This window comes from Populus trichocarpa, chromosome 8, assembly GCF_000002775.5.
Source record: "Populus trichocarpa isolate Nisqually-1 chromosome 8, P.trichocarpa_v4.1, whole genome shotgun sequence".
Taxonomy (NCBI): Eukaryota; Viridiplantae; Streptophyta; class Magnoliopsida; order Malpighiales; family Salicaceae; genus Populus; species Populus trichocarpa.
Window position 1 is genome coordinate 6,719,136 of NC_037292.2, and position 18,794 is coordinate 6,737,929.

The 18,794-nt window shown below is 34.8% G+C and overlaps 4 protein-coding genes across 4 annotated transcripts; 3 read left to right on the plus strand and 1 right to left on the minus strand.

Moving 5' to 3' along the window:
• The first annotated feature begins 1,095 nt into the window (after positions 1-1,095).
• LOC7485908 (alpha-dioxygenase PIOX) lies at positions 1,096-6,068 on the plus strand. The gene is made up of 10 exons (XM_002311353.4): positions 1,096-1,314; positions 1,399-1,662; positions 1,914-2,063; positions 2,168-2,301; positions 2,886-3,099; positions 3,218-3,363; positions 3,487-3,714; positions 4,448-4,650; positions 4,964-5,207; positions 5,659-6,068. The coding sequence occupies exons 1-10, from the start codon at positions 1,111-1,113 to the stop codon at positions 5,882-5,884; spliced, it is 2,013 nt and encodes a 670-aa protein (XP_002311389.3). The 5' UTR covers positions 1,096-1,110; the 3' UTR covers positions 5,885-6,068.
• A 969-nt stretch (positions 6,069-7,037) lies between these two features.
• Positions 7,038-11,031, plus strand: LOC7471110 (pentatricopeptide repeat-containing protein At4g18840). Its single transcript, XM_002311354.3, has 2 exons — positions 7,038-9,544; positions 10,731-11,031. Exon 1 carries the CDS (start codon positions 7,303-7,305, stop codon positions 9,085-9,087), a length of 1,785 nt encoding a protein of 594 aa, XP_002311390.1. The 5' UTR covers positions 7,038-7,302; the 3' UTR covers positions 9,088-9,544; positions 10,731-11,031.
• Positions 11,032-11,490: 459 nt separating this feature from the next.
• LOC7471111 (probable bifunctional TENA-E protein) lies at positions 11,491-13,617 on the plus strand. Its single transcript, XM_002311355.4, has 3 exons — positions 11,491-11,937; positions 12,501-12,718; positions 13,122-13,617. Exons 1-3 carry the CDS (start codon positions 11,797-11,799, stop codon positions 13,438-13,440), a joined length of 678 nt encoding a protein of 225 aa, XP_002311391.1. The 5' UTR covers positions 11,491-11,796; the 3' UTR covers positions 13,441-13,617.
• A 1,861-nt stretch (positions 13,618-15,478) lies between these two features.
• Positions 15,479-16,410, minus strand: LOC7471112 (bZIP transcription factor 53). Its single transcript, XM_002312300.4, has one exon. It carries the CDS (start codon positions 16,038-16,040, stop codon positions 15,609-15,611), a length of 432 nt encoding a protein of 143 aa, XP_002312336.3. The 5' UTR covers positions 16,041-16,410; the 3' UTR covers positions 15,479-15,608.
• Positions 16,411-18,794: the final 2,384 nt, after the last annotated feature.

Genomic DNA, 18,794 nt, shown 5'->3' on the forward strand with positions numbered 1-18,794 from the left:
TTATTATTATTTTAATTTCTTCATCTTTTAATTTTTTTATTTTTTTAGATTTGATCTCTATTATTTTGATTATTATTTATTTTATTTGAGATAATTTATGAAATTATATTTTTTTCAATTTTATTTTCATTCAACTTTTTAATTTATAAGATTTGTTCCTCATTATTTTAATAAACTTGAAAAAAATAAAACATTAATAAGTTATTTTCCAGCTCATTTTCTATGACATAACCAAACAGTGAAAAGTGTTTTCCAACTTATTTTTCATTACACTACCAAACATCGAAAAATAATTCACTTTTCCGGAATTCATTTTAAAAGAAAAAATCACTTTTCAGCAAACAAACGGGGCCAAAGTTCCAAAAACAAAAAGAAAATATTCAACTATATATATTAAAAAGTTGAGTTTTTTTTCTTAAAAAAAAAAAATTAACACCCTGTCTAAATTTATTTAAAGAAATAAAAAAAAACACACACTTTCTAATATTGGGACAATCTTGCTAACGCACAATTAAATTTTTTTTGAGAGATTTATGGTAGTCTAAGTGCCGCGACAAAATATTTTTATTATTACGTGACGTCCCAGATCAAACCCTAGACAATGTAAGATTCCAGAGATGACTCATGTGGAATTCAAAAACATCAACGTGCGTGAATGAATGACGGAGGTATATAGCCATCCTTTTTGGAAAGCCACCCTTATCTTTTATTTGATTGTTACTTTTTAATCTTGACCTACCATTCTGAGTGGAAAATGTTTCTCACTTTTTTAAAATCTTACCAACTCTAAATTATAAAAAAATTAGGTTACGATTTCTATGAAGAAAACTCTTTAAGACTTTGAAGGTTTCTAAGAAGTCTTTATTTATTATTTCCCTTCTGAAAAATATCTAACAGTGCTGTTTAAATATAAAATTAAAAAATATTATAACTAATAAAAGCCAAAGTAAATTTAAAGTACTAATTTAAATGGGAAAAATAGTTTTTAAATTTAATGTAATTAATGACGTTGATTTCTCAAAAAAAAAATCTTATGGTCGTTAAAATGATCATCACAAATGAATGGGGTAGTACATCGATCATAGCCGCACCTTTCGTCGGTGACATGACATGGGCAGGCATGTAATAAATAGGCAAGGTGGGTTTGGAGATCGATCTCACTTGCTAGCTAACACAGTTTCTAAAGAAGCAAAAATGATTCGGCTAACAGAGCTGATAAAAAAATTATCAAGTGCATCTCTCCGTCGTTTCATCCACCAAGACTTCCATGAAGTTGTTGATAGGATGACCATTATTGATGCTTTTCTTTTCCTGGTAAAACCCTGCTCCTCCTCTCTATAGATAATTTATTAATCCATATATGATGTAAATATTAGTATTTACGTTTTATACGTGCAGATTGTGCACTCCATTGATAAGCTGGGGATATGGCATCGGTTGCCTGTATTCTTAGGCCTGCTTTATTTGTCTGTACGGAGGCACCTTCACCAGGAGTACAGCTTGTTCAATGTTGGGAGATCCCCTACCGGAGTTCGCTATAACCCAGCAGATTATCCGTATAGAACAGCCGATGGAAAATATAACGAGCCCTTCAACGAGGGTGCAGGAAGCCAAGGAACTTTCTTTGGAAGAAACGTTCTCCCAGTAAATCAACAAGATAAGGTACGGATACATATATGTGTTCCTCATGATTTCCCCTAAGAAATGGTAATGACAATTATAATTATTATTTTTAATTAAATGATCCCGAGTTTAGATTTATAAATTTTAATTCAAAGATATTCCAGTAAAAGAGATATTGTAAAAAGCAGAAAAATATAATAATAACAATAAATTTTCTTCAAGAAGACGTTAATTTTTTTTTTTTTTTATGAATTAACAATATAAGATTTATCTATATTTTATATATGTAGCTAAAGAAGCCAGACCCTATGGTCGTTGCCACAAGACTACTAGCTCGGAAAAAATTTATAGACACAGGAAAGCAATTCAACATGATAGCAGCTTCATGGATTCAGTTTATGATACATGACTGGGTTGATCACATGGAAGAAACTGCGCAGGTACGGCCTCATGAGAGTTTATAATATGTTTTTTTTTTTTAATCAAATTAAAGATCAGATATTTGACTTTTTCTTCTGTACCAATTATAACTAAATATTTGCAGATTGAGCTTGTTGCACCAAAGGAAGTTGCAAATCAATGCCCACTTAAATCTTTCAGGTTTTACAAGACGAAGGAAGTCCCCACTGGATTCTGGGATATCAAGAGTGGAGCGTTGAATATTCGTACACCTTGGTGGTATTTTTCGATGCTTAAGTGAAAACAGCTTAATCAAAAGGATTTCAAAACTTTACTAATTTTAATGGGTTCAGTAAATAAAAACCACAGTGGACACATGAGTGAGCTCGCTCCATTTAGATTTCCACATTCTGAGATCCTAAAATGCTCTTTGTCTTCTATTTCTTGAAAATAGGGTATTTAAGAGACATTTAATTTCATTTCTTTGGAAGATATATAAAATCTTAAAAACAATTAATTTGGGAAGAAAACGATGCAAATACAAGCGCAATATATATTGCAATTTATAGGAATTTTGCACAATCGTTTCCATGAAAACATCCATAGAGTTTATTATATATACATACACAAATCGCAGTGTATTTTTCAAATATTATTTTTTTACTCCTTGAGGTCCCCACAAAAGAAAAAACACCCACAAACAAACACATGTTTATTGCACGAGAAACACTAAATTCCATATCTAACAAGAATTTCATCATAGAACAAATCTCATTCTAGATAGCAGCGGTCACAATATTTTTCAAAATAGTAGGTCCAAAAAAAAAAGAACTTGATACATTCTAAGAAATTAATACGTGCAGGGATGGAAGTGCTATATACGGGAGCAATGAAAAAAGGCTGCATAAGGTTAGAACTTTCAAAGATGGGAAGCTCAAGATATCTGAAGACGGCCTTCTCCTTCATGACCAAGATGGGATTGCTGTTTCAGGAGATGTTCGCAATAGTTGGGCAGGTGTTTCCATTTTGCAAGCCCTCTTCGTTAAAGAGCATAACGCAGTTTGTGACACCCTCAAGGTTTGTGTGTGTGTGTTTTTATCACATTCGTAAGAAATACGCTGTTGCATTAATTTCATTTCTTGAAATTAAATGTTAATCCATAGATTAACTGATTTTATACGCTGCATATGTTTAGAGGGAATATAAGGACTTGGGAGACGAAGAGCTATACCGGCATGCAAGGCTAGTGACTTCTGCAGTAATTGCAAAAGTTCATACAATTGATTGGACTGTTGAACTTCTCAAAACTGATACACTATTAGCAGGGATGCGAGGCAATTGGTATGTGAACCTCCAGCTCCGATAACATGGGTTGCTATGTACTATCTGTACATGATCATAACAGCGAATTAATATTGGCCATGATCCAAATTTAATTTATTGTCCTTCGTTTCTGTTTTTTAGGTATGGGTTGTTGGGGAAAAACTTCAAGGACAAGTTTGGTCATGTTGGAGGAGCTATCTTGGGAGGTGTTGTGGGGCTTAAGAAGCCTGAAAACCATGGTGTCCCATATTCATTAACTGAGGAGTTTGTCTCTGTTTACAGAATGCACTCACTTCTCCCTGATTACCTTCAGCTTAGAGACATATCAGCTGCACCGGACTCTCACAAATCTCCGCCTTCAACTGACAAGTAAAATTCAAGTTGCCTTTTATTTTGATAAAATGGATTGGACATCCCTTTCCTCTTTCTTTCTTTCTTTCTTTCTTTTCAAAAAATATATAAATAGATAAAATACTTTAAAGTTATTTAAGGAAAGCATGCTGATTATAAAAGAACCAGGAGCAAAAGCACTCTCCTATAATTAACTTTTACTACTCTTTTTGAGATTAGATGCACACATACATACATACATACATACATTGTATAATACATACATACATACATACATACAATTAACTCTTACTACTCTTTTTGAGATAAGATGCACACATACATACATAGATACATACATACATATATGTATGTATGTGTGCATCTTATCTCAAAAAGAGTAGTAAAAGTTAATTGTATGTATGTATGTATGTATGTATACATTATACAATGTATGTATGTATGTATGCATGTATGTATGTTTTCTTCAAAAGACAAGTTCTTTATCCCTTGTACTCTTATTAAAAGCTGCTAATTTATAAGCAAAACACAGCTCAATAGATTCTTGATCTCACCATTCTTGTTTTACAAAAAAGCATTGCCTATTTTGATAACTTCATGCATTGACCATTCTTTCTTGGTTAGACTAATAAGAACGCTAGTCAACGTAATTATAATGTATCTTAGACATTGTTAATTAGTGTATTTAAAAAGAAGGAAGATAAATATGGAGAAAGTTCTGTTGTTGTTGATTTCGTGCATGCACGCGCAGGATACCTATGCCAAGTTTGATAGGTCGTGGAGGAGAAAAAACATTATCTGGAATTGGATTTATCAAACTAATGGTTTCAATGGGCCACCAAGCTTCTGGGGCATTGGAACCATGGAATTATCCCATGTGGCTCAGGGACGTCGTAGCACAGGATGTTGATGGTATGGACCGGCCTGATCATGTAGACCTTGCCGCTCTTGAAGGTAACGCTAGCCAATCATATGATCGTATTGTGAATATAGAAACTATTCAAAATTGAAGATTTGATGGAATTATTCCACGTTTAAGAAATTTTTCTTGTTCTTTTACAGTCAACTCCTTTGACATTAAAAGTATTTTTGGGTACAAAAAGTTACATAGTATTTTGAAAAAATGAATGCTTTTTATAATCTTATGATTCTTCAGGAAGTCATTGTAAATATTTACATTTGTATTAATACGCCTAACGCATGCAAATAACGTGGAGCTAATGCACATATATTTTGTTTGATCAAATATGAATAAATCGTCGCACAGTTTACCGGGACAGGGAGAGGAATGTTGCGAGGTACAATGAGTTTCGTAGGGCTCTACTACTGATACCCATCTCAAAATGGGAAGATGTAACGGATGATCAGGAGGTGATAGAAGCTCTTTATGAAGTCTATGGTGATGAAGTGGAAGAGCTCGATCTTCTAGTGGGACTTATGGCAGAGAAGAAAATTAAAGGATTTGCAATTAGCGAGACTGCTTTTATTATATTCCTTATCATGGCAACCAGGTAAATATTTTTTATTTGTCGTAAGATGCGTGCATGGTGACCAATATAACCCCACTTCCTCTGATTAAATTCGTAATATAAAATCGGTCGAAATTGAGAGACTTGTCTTTGCCGCCGCCCCCTGAAAAAACTATTTCTTCAACAACTGCCCGCTATGCCATGTGGATTAATAAAAAAAGAGAGGGTGGGAAAGAGCACACCTAACTATAGTCACCTGGTAGTTGGTACTAGACGGAACATGTTAATTAAGAGATTTTCCAGGTGATGCTAATTCATGTCCGAATATTTCAACCTCTGGAAAAATTATTGCAAAAGTTTTTATACATGTAATTTATAAGTAGAAGTTACCTTTTTCCATAAAACAATATATCAATCACTTGTTATTATAATTCCTATGATCCAACATATATATCATGAGTTTTGATGACCCGAGGGATTAATGGACATGCAGGAGGTTAGAGGCAGATAGGTTCTTCACAAGCAATTTCAACGAGGAAACATACACGAAGAAAGGATTTGAATGGGTGAATTCAACAGAGAGTCTGAAAGATGTCCTTGATCGTCATTATCCAGAAATGACTGCAAAATGGATGAACTCAGCAAGTGCTTTCTCTGTTTGGGACTCGCCTCCACCTTCTCCCAATCCCATTCCTCTTCTTTTTCGAGTTCCGAAGTGAAACCAAGCCCATCCAATATCTATTCTCGCAATCATGTGTGTTATATATAACAAAATAAAATGCCCTGGCTAGATTTCGTTTGGGGCTTGGGATCGCTCGGAGATTGTTTTTTATTATTATTATATTAATATTCCTTCAGCAATGTTATGTCTCAATATAAATAAATAAAGAAGGAAGTTTCTTATTCAGGGTTTTTACCTCTAGCTAGTTCCGTACAAAATTGAGAATTGTGGATCAAAACAAGGGGAATTGATTTTTACCACGTTAAGAATGCTATGCTTCTTTAAATTTCCAGGAAAGGTTTGCAAACGGATTACAAGTTTAATTAGTCTAGACTGTTGTTTTACGAGTTTAGATTGATGGAAGGAACTTAGCAGCAACAGTTCGTCATTGTTAGTATATTTTGTATGTGTTGATTAGCATATTTTAGCATGTGAAGATTAGTTAGTTGGTTAAGAGCTAGTTGCATGAAATTAGTAGATAGTTAGAAGGAGAGTTCATTGTATAAATAAGAATGTATGAGAATGGTGGAACCCAGGCAATGAGATTTACATTTTAGCAGTGTAAGCTGTTATTAGTTCTATCTCTCTCTCAATTTATTCAACTTCTCCCTCGATTTTCTTCTAAACTCTTGTAATTTGGTTCCAAGTGTGAGTGTTTGCCAATCTCTTTTTTAAGCTTGAATTGGTAATTTGGTGGAGAAGGGTACTCTCAGTGCAATACATTCTCTTTCTGCCTGGAAGTTCATGTGCAATATATTCTCTTGTAGTTGCAGAAGTGTTTTTTATGATTGCCTTGGATTTAACATGGATCAATTTGATCCAAATAGAATGACATTGGATGCATGCTTCGGGCAGGAAATCCGAGATACTAGCAGGCTAGCAGCTGAGGATGGTATGAGAGAATGTTCCAGCACTTGAAGATAGATGGTTGATCAAGGGCAAACTTCGCCAAATTTGGAATGGCAGAAGAACTTAGCATGTCATCTTTTTATCAAGCAGTGCTGTTGCTTAAGAATTTTGCTTCTTGAAATTCATGCTCTCTTGACAGGAAAAATGTGAAATTTAGGGCTAATTTGAAAGGTTTTTTCCCAAAAAAAAAAAAAAAAACTCGAAAGGACAAAAGAAGACGATCTAGTTGAGTCAATGAGATGGTCAATTGGTCAGTTAGGCTCTTGACCTCCAATAGGGATTTTATCACAGGTTTTTAACCCTTTGAGTACCCAATCGCGATAAAAAGGAATATTTAAGAACTCAATTGAGAAGCAATATATAGTTTCTGGACTAACTTCAAATTTACTCTATAAAAATCTCCTCCATGATTTTTCCTGAACCCATCTTCACATCCTTCTGAGCTAACTAATTTAACTATCATTACAATCTCTACTAGTTTCTGTCCAAAAACCAATCTTGCCAGACATGAGCATATCTTCTTCCACTCCTTATCTCTCACCAGTACCCAGCAAAACCACAGCACTCAACTCTCAACAAAAACAGCATTTAAGAAAACCTGACCATGCCATTTCTCTTCTCCAAAACTGCAAAAACCCTAAAGATCTAATACAACTACACACCCTTCTCATAAAAACCTCTCTTATCAAAGAAAAGTATGCCTTTGGCCGTCTTTTATTGTCATTTGCCTCATTTGACAATCTGGGCTCTCTTAATTACGCTCAAAAACTTTTTGATACTGTTGATATCCCAAGAAACTCATTTATGTATACTACCATGATAAAAGCCTATGCAAATTTTGGTAATCCAAGGGAGGCATTTGCTTTTTATTCAAGAATGTTGTGTGATCAGCGTTATGTGTATCCTAATGATTTTACCTTTACTTATGTGTTTTCTGCTTGTTCTAAGTTTAATGGTGTTTTTGAAGGCAAGCAGGCTCATGCCCAGATGATAAAATTTCCTTTTGAGTTTGGTGTTCATTCTTGGAATTCTTTATTGGATTTTTATGGGAAAGTAGGGGAGGTGGGGATTGTGGTTCGTCGAGTATTTGATAAAATTGAGGGTCCTGATGTTGTTTCTTGGAATTGCTTGATTAACGGGTATGTGAAGTCAGGAGATTTGGATGAGGCACGAAGGCTTTTTGATGAAATGCCTGAAAGAGATGTTGTGTCTTGGACTATAATGCTTGTGGGTTACGCTGATGCTGGTTTTTTGAGTGAGGCATCTTGTTTGTTTGATGAAATGCCGAAAAGGAACTTGGTTTCTTGGAGTGCATTGATTAAGGGTTATATACAAATTGGTTGTTATAGTAAGGCTTTGGAGCTTTTCAAGGAGATGCAAGTTGCTAAAGTTAAAATGGATGAGGTCATAGTAACGACTTTGCTCTCTGCATGTGCTAGGCTGGGGGCTTTGGATCAGGGTCGTTGGCTCCACATGTATATAGATAAACATGGGATCAAAGTTGATGCCCATTTATCAACAGCTTTGATTGATATGTACAGTAAATGTGGGCGAATTGACATGGCCTGGAAAGTTTTTCAAGAAACAGGGGATAAGAAGGTATTTGTGTGGAGTTCTATGATTGGTGGGCTGGCAATGCACTCGTTTGGGGAGAAAGCTATTGAGCTCTTCGCCAAGATGATAGAGTGTGGAATTGAACCGAGTGAAATTACATACATCAACATTTTAGCAGCGTGTACTCATTCAGGTCTTGTTGACGTTGGGTTGCAGATATTTAATAGAATGGTGGAAAATCAGAAACCAAAACCAAGAATGCAGCATTATGGATGCATTGTAGATTTACTAGGTCGTGCAGGTCTGTTGCATGATGCATTTCGGGTTGTTGAAACAATGCCTGTGAAAGCGGATCCAGCTATATGGAGAGCCCTCCTCAGTGCTTGTAAACTACACAGAAATGTCGAGCTGGGAGAGCAAGTTGGGAGGATTTTAATTAAGATGGAGCCACAAAATGACATGAACTACGTGCTTTTCTCCAATGTTTATGCAGCAGTTAATAGATGGGATATTTCTGGGAAGTTGAGGAGAGAGATGAAAGTAAGAGGTATGCAAAAAAATCCTGGATGCAGCTCCATTGAACTCAACGGTGCAGTCCATGAGTTTGTTTCTAGAGACCATTCTCATCCCCAGAGTCAAGTAATTTATGAGTTGTTGCATATATTGACCAATCATATGGTGCAAGAAGATCATGAACCAATGATGACTATCATGGCTGAGAACCAGGGCATTCGGTGAAAAGATGGAAATCTACGGCCCGTTGTTAGTTGCAAGCAATGGACATATATACGGTGCAAGATGAGCATGAGCTGATGACGACTATTGCTGCTGAGAACCGAGAGACAGCTGGTCAAAACACCCAGATAGTGCCCTATAAATTTGTTTGCGATGCCCGTGTTTCAAGTTTTGGGGTGAACATGCCATTATTGGGGTTGGTGACCAAATGATTATTTTCCTCGAAGACATTCTTTCCACATGCCTATTAAGAATTTTATGGAGTTTATTGATGAGTTTCTAGGAAGGCATAGCTTGCTGACCATCAGATAAACTCGACAAGAGGAACTTGATTACTAATAATTGTTCAGGAACTGCATCATTGCAAATGGTGTCGAAAGGAGCTTTACAAGATGCAAGTCAAAATATGTGCTTGTGCTTTGCCTATTTTAAGTAGCTGATGGGGGTAGATGTAACCGAGGTAAGAATTGTACATCTAATAGTAGAAGCTTCAACTTGATATGCTATATTTTTCATTACATGCCTTTTATGTGTATTAACCGTACCATTCACTTTATGTAAAGGAAAAAAAATTATAGAATAGTGGTTTCCTAATAGTTCATCCTCTTCGTATTTTTGAGTCGTTCTGAATCCTAGTGCTAGGTGACTTTCGATGCTAACCATCACGATTTTTTCCTTTCTGATGTAGAAAATTACCTTTATTGAGCACATAAATCGCAGGTACACGAGTGACAATTTCGTATGGAAAATGAAAATTGACATTTTCAAATGATTAAGTGATGGAGGGAACACATATGCTAGATGGATAAACAGAGGATTCAGGGCATCAATGAAAGGCAAAACATAGTATTTGTGCTGGCCAATAGTCAATTCTTCAATTGTGTTCCCATGGTTGAAGGAATTGACAGACTTAGATATCAGAACATTAGCTAAGTAGTTAGGTGGAACCGGGCCATTGATTCAATGACAATTGGCCTTGAAAATTTTTACGTGCAACAATAACTGAATTTATGACGTCATCGGTAGGACGAAAGACTGAAAGAACTTCAAAGCCTTGAAGCTCGCTAGGAATTTGTATATTGGTTAGCGGCAACATTTTCAGTCAGTATATCTTATTAATTTTGGGTATTTATAGCGTCTTCCCCGTTCATTAATCCTTAATTTGGTCTCTAGAAAAGGTCCTAAGAGAATTCTTTTGTATTGATATATGATTGGTTCTATAATAGCTGTTACATAGATTTTCTGCATGCAATATCTTTAACATCTGACTGATTGCAGCAGAAAATGCTCCTCGTAATCAGAGACAAATAGCAGCATAAAGGAAGAGTCTTTTCTTTTTTTTTCTGATTCTGACTAGAGAGGAATTCCTGGAGTCGGTCACCAAGAAATGTGACAATTGCCGAATGGCATACCCCTAGACTAATTTATGTGAAGGCTAGAATCCTTCTGTTGTTGGTAAATAACTTTTTCTGCTGTGGTAGTGGAATTATATAGGCAGCACAGCCAGAAATTTGATATTCTGTTTGTAATCTCTTATAATTAATGGACGCACATAGACACTCTCTCACGTGAATGTGCACGCATTCTTTGTAATGCATGCTAGTTTCAATCTCTTTTATTGATCTGTGACATCTGACTGACTGCAGGTTGAGCAATGCTGAAGCTGCAATTTGTCATTAATGGCTTGCAATTCAAGCATGCAAATTTACTGCGTGAAGACTAGTCTAAGATGGGTGTGATGATGCGTCAACCGATCACCGCTTTAGAAGTCATATCAGTCCAAGCTTAAAGAAGAAAACACATCTTGATTTCCACTCATAAAATTAAGATTTTCTTATAATTTTGTTTCATCTACCTTTTCTTTTAACAATTTTATTTTCTCTGGTATCTTATTCCTGGAAATTATAGTGTTTGAAGAGTTGAGGATTTCTTCCCGGTTTTTTTTAAGGGGCCTCAATTTTACTCGTAAATTTTGAATGGTCGAGTAGTTATTCTGCCAAAAATGATTAGAATTCAAAGGAAATCTGTGATCCTGTCGAAGCATCAATCTATCTATGAACCAAAATCAGATCGTCTCAGGAAGGCATCTTCAGGTCAATGGCTAGCCGCAGTCTAGTTTCACTGTAAAATTTCAGTTCTGGTTTTATATTTATCATTCTCACTCGGTGGAATTCACACGAGACTGTAAAATAATAATAGTTTGTTTAGGATTATAATAGCGTTGTTGGTTTTTAAAATGTGTTTTATTTAAAAATATAAAAAATATTTTTTATTTTTTTAAATTCGTTTATAATATCAGCAGATTAGAAAATTAAAAAAAAAAAAAAAAACTGTCTCCAGGTGGGTTTGCTTTCTCAAGTTTGGATCTAGGAAATGAATTATCTGTGAATATATCTGTCCAAAAGCAAAAGAGGTTTTTCCATCGAATGGGCCAGGGCCAAATTTAATCCCAAGTCACTTATCCTTTCTAGGTCAAGTATCTGACCCAATATTAGGCTCCCATGAAGAGATCAAGTTTTAGCACAAAAGAGCCCACTCCGTCACACGAGCTGAAGTGGAGAGGTGAGATATGCGTCTCCCTTCCAGTTCGCCACGTACAAACACATTTCCAAGAAAGAAAGAAAAAAAGTCAGCCGAGAGAACTCGATTTTGCGAGTACTGATAAATAAGTAAATAAATCGACCATCAAGAGGAAGAGAAGCGGTGAAGAAAATGGATCCTGTAGAGAAGAATGGTGTGATCGATAGGTGGGTGAAGAAGCACCTTGTACTATATACAGGAGCTACCAGACATCCTTTCATTCTCAGCATAAGAGATGGGACCATCGACTTCTCCTCTTTCAAGAGATGGCTTGTACGTACTCTATTTACTCTCTTTTATCTTTGCACTTAACAGTCCAATCGATCACAATGATGTTCTTTTTGTTTGCAGTGGTTAGCTGTAGTTATGGGCATATGGTTGACAGTCTGTATGGCAAATCTTTTAAGTCTTTTACATCAAAATCAAAATAAGTTTGTATATTGGTAGGAATTTGTATATTGGTTAGTGGCAACTTTTTCAGTCAGTAGATCTTATTAATTTGGGGTATTTATAGCGTCTTCCCCATTTATCCATCCTTAATTTGGTCTCTAGAAAAGGTCCTAAGAGAATTCTTTTGTATTGGTATATGATTGGTCCTATAATAGCTGCTACATAGATTTTTGCATGCAATATCTTTAACAGAAATATGATATATGCAATATCTAATATACCAAATAAATCTTATTGTATATAATGATTCTTGCTGTTGGTTTCTTATGATCATGTCTCTAACACCTTTTAAGCAGAGTGTTTGTTGTTGAGCAATTTAGATTTATTCTTCTTTTATGCCCATGCCTAAACAGTGTTGACGTAACTAGACATAAAATTACGTACAGGGGCAAGATTACATATTTGTTAGAGAGTTTGTTCCTTTTGCTGCAAGTGTGTTGCTTAAGGCCTCCAAGAATTCAGATGATAACAGTGATATGGAAGTCATACTGAGTGGGCTAGCTTCTCTAAGTGATGAGATTTCATGGTTCAAGCAAGAGGCAGCCAAGTGGGATGTTCCTCTCTCTGATGTTGTTGTCCACAAGTCAAACCAGAATTATTGCAGGTATCATATCGTATTTGACATATCGTCTTTATATCTGCCAGTGTAATGCTTCGAAATTTTCATATATACGATGATTCATTATTGTTACTGGTTTTTTATATCGACTAGGACGTTTTTGCTTCTCTCAATCCAGCAAGTATGGTGAACAGTGTTCGTTCTTTATCAGGCATAGTTGTGTTATTTGAAACCATGCATAGCTGCTTTTTGTATTTTAAATACAAGGTGTCACTAAAATTCCAAATATATATAATAATAGACATTTGACATCCAAATATAATGTGAATGATCATCCACATCGGATCATTGCTTTGCCACAGTAAATAAGCACTAGCAGTGGAAAAGACGTGTCCATGAATTGTAGAAGGTAGTATTGAAACTCTTATCTATTTGCTTACTGTTACAGATTTCTGGAGAGTTTGATGTTACCAGCAGTTGAGTATTCCGTGGTCTTTACAGCCCTCTGGGCCATTGAAACAGTATACCAAGAGAGCTTTTCCCATTGCCTCGAAGATGGCAGCAAAACCCCACCGGAGTTACTGGAGGCTTGCAAACGATGGGGCAGTGAAGGTTTTGGTGAATTTTGCCGCTCACTTAAAAAAATTGTCAATCGATGTCTAGAGAAAGCTCCAGACGAAGAGCTCAAAAAAGCTGAAGTGACATTTCTGCATGTCCTTGAGCTTGAAATTGAATTTTGGGACATGAGCCATGGGGGACCTAAATGAGTTGATTTGTTTGAAAACCTCACAGAAAAGGTTAATAGCTTGGTTTTTTTTTCAAATCCGTACTGTTAAGGATATGTTAGGGTGGTTTTAACAAGCTGTTCTCCTTGTAATGTTGTGTTGTGAAAACTATTGACAACTATCACTGTATGAACATGCTTGTGCTGTTTATGTGCTTCACTCGGCGGAATTACTATGATGCTAGTAAAATCTTTTGAAAAAAATGCAGTCTCAAATCATCGGAGATCAGAACCTGTGGTGCTTAGCAGAGATGTTGCTGTAGGAACGTGAATATGAGTAATGCTCCATATCAGTGCTAGACTTGATTTATACATTTGCTGGACTAATGAATCCAGAATCTGGCCTTTCTCGGGCCATGTAACTGGATCTCGAGGGGGCAAATCTTTCATTTTGAAATACCCTTTGTTAGCTGGACTGGGTTGAATTTACTCAATGGCCATCGTATTAGGTCAAACCTCAACAATTAACACGACGTTGATCAAATACCTAACACCAGTTGTCTACGCTATCAGAAAAAATAAAACGAAGAAGAGATGATCCGATTATGTAATTAACTATCAGACGAGCGAGATGCGTATTTCTCTGAACTACATCCAGTCCAATAGAAAAATGAATCAAAGGAGGCTTGATTGTCCATCCCGAACTCATGGCCAGGTCTGGACTTCAAAAATTCCTTGATATGGAAACCAATACAGAGCCTGTAACTCCTATCAGTGCCATGCCATACACAGAAAACGATCACTGTCGTGTCGTGACGCAATCCTTGGCAGTAACCATTACGACAAAATGTCACCTTCGTTTAGCTATAAACGTTATATTATCAATGTAAAACCTTCAGTCCAGGTCCGAAATTGCGGGATTTTGTTTTTATCATAAACCAATCTGCACTGTGTGATTGGACGAGGAAATAGTACATCTGTCCATACATTGCATTTAGCTTGGCTGATGTGACAGGTGGATTAGGAAACACGGATATGCTAATCATGAAATTTTAAGGATGCATTTAGTCACCAGATAAGACTGGGCCGGACAGGAGTAGATTATCTCATGTAAATGTTATATTAAAAAATAATATAAATAATATTTTAAAATCTTATTTAATAATTTAAATTTTTAAATTAAAATGATTTTTTTACATATTAGAATTTTAATAATAATTCTAATCTCATTATTTTTATTTATTTGATAAAAATTAAGCATAGAATAATATAAAATTGTAAATATGTAGAAGTTTAAATTTCAAAATACTTTTATATAAGAGAATATATTAAAAAATAATATAAATTATATTTTAAAAATTTATTTAACAGTTTAATCTTTTAGATTGCGGTTACAAATTAAGGTTGTCATATCCTGTCTTATCTCATGTATCAGACAAGGCTGTCACGGAAGTTCCATGAGTGAGGAACTCGTCATCTCAAAAAATTGGTTAATTACTTCAATCGCTGGAATTATAGTGTCTTTGATACGCTCCTTTCTTATTTATGAAGGTAGACTCTAAAAAACATGCAGAAACTAAATAATTGATATGTAGTGATGCTGAAATAAATGCCAAAGCAGGCAAAGAGTGCTACACGAAATTAAACTGAACTTACATTCCTCTTTGATTTGTACATAATAAGCTCAATGGAAGAGGGGGCCGGAAGACGGTCTCAGAAACCTGGCCAAATAATATGGATAAGCTGATTGTTTTTGCCCACTCCCATGAATATACAAGTGATAACGGTGTATAATTATCATTTATATATGGTTTGTTGTTTATATCGATCTGGTGATGATGGTCATGAATGTAGTCACCCATATTATATAAACTGATTTAGTCTTCACATTGACGCAGTTGGTGCAGGGGGGAGGTTTCTGTGACCATTTATCTTGGATCACTTTTAAGAATATTTTGTTCTTATCCTGAAGTTAACCTTTATCTTCTGTTTCAGGGTTTTAGCCCTTGTTCTCCCTCTCCAAACAAATGACGCATGATCGATCAGTGCCTAATTTCTTGTACCAGAAAAAAAAAACGAACTTCAGAAAGAAAATTACACCGCGAGATTTTATTCTGCAAATATACAAGATATAAACCAGTGTGGATAACATAAGCAGAGAATCGAAAGCTCAATCATGAGAAAATGACATGGAAATAAGAGCTAGAACAGCTAGAATTTGAACATCCCAGAAGCTGTGATGGGCTTCACTGGACTAGAAACTTGCCATGGGTTCAAAAATCTGTCTGAAACTTCGATATCTTGATCAGATTCAGGGACTTCATAACCTGAAAGAATTTGTTGCAAATTCTTCAAATTTTCTGCCAGCTTCATCTTTTCATCCCTCAAGATTTTGTTCTGTGATTCGAGAGCAAAATGGCTTTGCCAAATTGCAACATATTTTTCGTTGTCTTCGTATATTTTTCTCTCCAGAATTGATTTTTCACAAACCAAACCTCCCAGGTGCTTTTGCCTCTTCATTCGCGACCGCCTGGCGGATTCTCTATTAGAAATCATTCTTTTTCTTCTCTTCTCATCAATCGTAGCATTTGGCGCATCAACGTCAGAACCTGATGAGCCTGCCTTTGCCAGGGATGATGACATTTTCTGGATTAATCAATGGACTTACTATGATATATAATAGTTGCAGTCAGCACGCCTTGGATAATGAAAAAGAAAAGGTAAATGTTGGTATGTGAGACTTGAAATTAATTAGACAAGTTTAAGAAAAGACGTAGAACCAGTACAGGAGGACAACCTTTACTGAATGGAAGATTTTCATCTGACAGAACAGTCTGAATATTTCATATCAAGAGTAGAAATGCGAGAAAGTTCTATAATAATGAAATCATGACTGAAAATCTTCGTAGATATGAGAACGAATAAGAGGAAGGAAGTCTCGGTGGAGTTAATGTTAGAGGAAATTGGAAAGGTTCGGAGGATTTGAAAATCCTGGTGAGGGTATTTATAGATAGGATTCTGAGTATAGAAAAAGAGGAGAGCCATCTTACTGTTGGAGAAGAAAATAAACGTGTGGCTGCTATTCGATTTGGATATTCGTTTTCCATTTGAATTACTGGCAATATTTAAAAAATCTACCTCTTGATAACTCATAATAGAAAGCTTTGAAATATTCTTCCCAGCTGTTGTTTTCTTATTGGACAAGATTGACCAGTAGAAATTCTAGTTGTGAAACCAATTTATCGGTGAGGACTTTTTAAAATAACGACTCCTCGGGATATTGAAAGGACCTCGGAAAAAGGAAACAAATTGTTACTGCTAGTTTGGCAATTGGCTGCGAAGACAATTATATCGTGCCTGTGAAAGACATGTGTGAATTACATGGGTTTTAAAAAACTTAATTTAGCTGTTCCAAATTGTGTTGTGTAGAGCAGTTGTAAATAGTGATTGAGAGTGTAGTTACTGTTGTATTTTAAAATATTTTTTATTTAGAAATATATTAAAATAATATTTTTTTATTTTATAAAAATTATTTTTAATATTAGTATATCAAAATGATCTGAAAACATTAAAAAAATATTAATTTAAAATAAAAAAAATTAATTTTTTTAAAAATATTTTTAAATATAAAAATAAACAATGACTTATTAAACTCTATATATGACCGTGTTCTTCTCTCTACTCCAAGGATTTTTGTGATCATGGTGTGGCATTATTATAATCTATAATGCTATATTTAATATATTCTTTGTTTTTTTATTTCAATTTATGATTTGATGTCCTGACTCGTTTAAGACAATTTTTTTTTTTTTTGTCTTTCTTGTTTTTATGTCGTTCCAGTAGATTTATTGTATTGTGATGTAGATATATTCCAGGTTTTGATACCTGGATGAAAAATTATCTCAATCCCTTTACCTATCTCCTTCTTTCTCTCAAAATTATATAACTTGAGAAACATATAAAAATTATATTTAAAATATTTGAAGAAATATATGAGAAAAAATATTATTCATGAATATAATAAATAGTACAATGCAAGAATAGTACTTTATAAATAATATTATTCATTAATAATAAAATGAGGTGAGACAATGTAATTCCATCAGATCAAGTCTTTAATATTATTAATAAATAATAAATGATATTATATTGAGCTAATAGATTATAGAGAAAGAAAGAAAGATGGAGTTCGGTCGGACCACATCCCAACCAAGTGCATGTGTTGGACTCGGTTGGGTGTGGCCTAACCGAGCTATTTTTTTTTTTTAATAGTTAATAGTTTTTGTTTTTCTTTACATTGCAGTTTTAGATCTAATTTTCATTATCTTATATACATATAAAAAAATGGTATGTTTTTAGGTGTTACATAGTTGCATTTAAACCATTTTTCTCAACGAAATAATTTGAATTGATTTTGATTTGAGATGTAGAGATATTTGTATCTTTTCTTATCAATGAAATATCTATCATATGGCAAAATACATGTATGTGTGTATGTATGCATATGTATTATCTGTCAATATAATATATATATCTGAGTCTAGCTTCTCTCATATATTACTCATGTGTGCATTTCACGAACTTTAAGATTTATCTTCTTTTTTTCGTTGCCGAAGATAATACTTTTATTAGCTGGTAAAAGCTTAGTTAATTGGAATGGCTTTCGGAGAGATGAATGTATGAAGCATTTACTAACTTCAGTCGATCAATTAACGGAATGACTAGTTGGGAATGAACTGTCATTTGATTCGTATTTTCCCAAATTTGAGTGCATTGCAAATTTGCAACAGCCAACAGTGTAATGTTGTTTTGTGCGAGACAAAACCGCTAAATCTAGAATTAATCATAATAACCTCATTATATATCAATTTTAGGGGTTAACTTGGTGGCTAGATAATTATATTTTATTCATTGACTTGTTAAAATTAGATTTTAAGATCAAAACTCAATTTTTCTTTAAAAAAAAAATATTAATTCTTTTTCTAGATGCTCTGCTGTTATTATGTCACATCATATCCTATCCTATCTTCTTCTATTTATTTATTGTTAATATTATAGGAGACGTGCGCTGACACTTTAAACCTTTGGGGCCTTCAAACGAGGCCCTTTGAGGTTACAAGGGCCCGAAAAGCACTCATGGCTGAGGCTCGGGTCAGGGAAATCACCTGGGCCTGTTCCTAAGGCCCAAAACATCAAACAAAGGTATTATAAATTTTTGCCGAAGCGAGTAAAGAAAATATTGCAAAGATCAGATCCTGCTATAGCATCCATGCACCAGTCCTGATAATCTACAAGTGCTTCAATCTCGGTAATCTATTCCTCGCATTAATAAGGAATTCAACGTCCTTGGATAAAGATACATGCCATGATGTTTATTCAAAGAAATATTATCATGCC

Coding starts and splice junctions, on each gene's coding strand:
- LOC7485908 (XM_002311353.4), top strand. CDS start 1,111: ATGGGCAGGCATGTAATAAATAGGCAAGGTGGGTTTGGAGATCGATCT. Junction 2,302..2,885: donor AATATTCGTACACCTTGGTG/GTATTTTTCGAT, acceptor TAATACGTGCAG/GGATGGAAGTGCTATATACG. Junction 3,715..4,447: donor TCTCCGCCTTCAACTGACAA/GTAAAATTCAAG, acceptor ATGCACGCGCAG/GATACCTATGCCAAGTTTGA.
- LOC7471112 (XM_002312300.4), bottom strand. CDS start 16,040: ATGTCATCATCCCTGGCAAAGGCAGGCTCATCAGGTTCTGACGTTGAT.
- LOC7471111 (XM_002311355.4), top strand. CDS start 11,797: ATGGATCCTGTAGAGAAGAATGGTGTGATCGATAGGTGGGTGAAGAAG. Junction 11,938..12,500: donor CCTCTTTCAAGAGATGGCTT/GTACGTACTCTA, acceptor AATTACGTACAG/GGGCAAGATTACATATTTGT. Junction 12,719..13,121: donor TCAAACCAGAATTATTGCAG/GTATCATATCGT, acceptor TTACTGTTACAG/ATTTCTGGAGAGTTTGATGT.
- LOC7471110 (XM_002311354.3), top strand. CDS start 7,303: ATGAGCATATCTTCTTCCACTCCTTATCTCTCACCAGTACCCAGCAAA.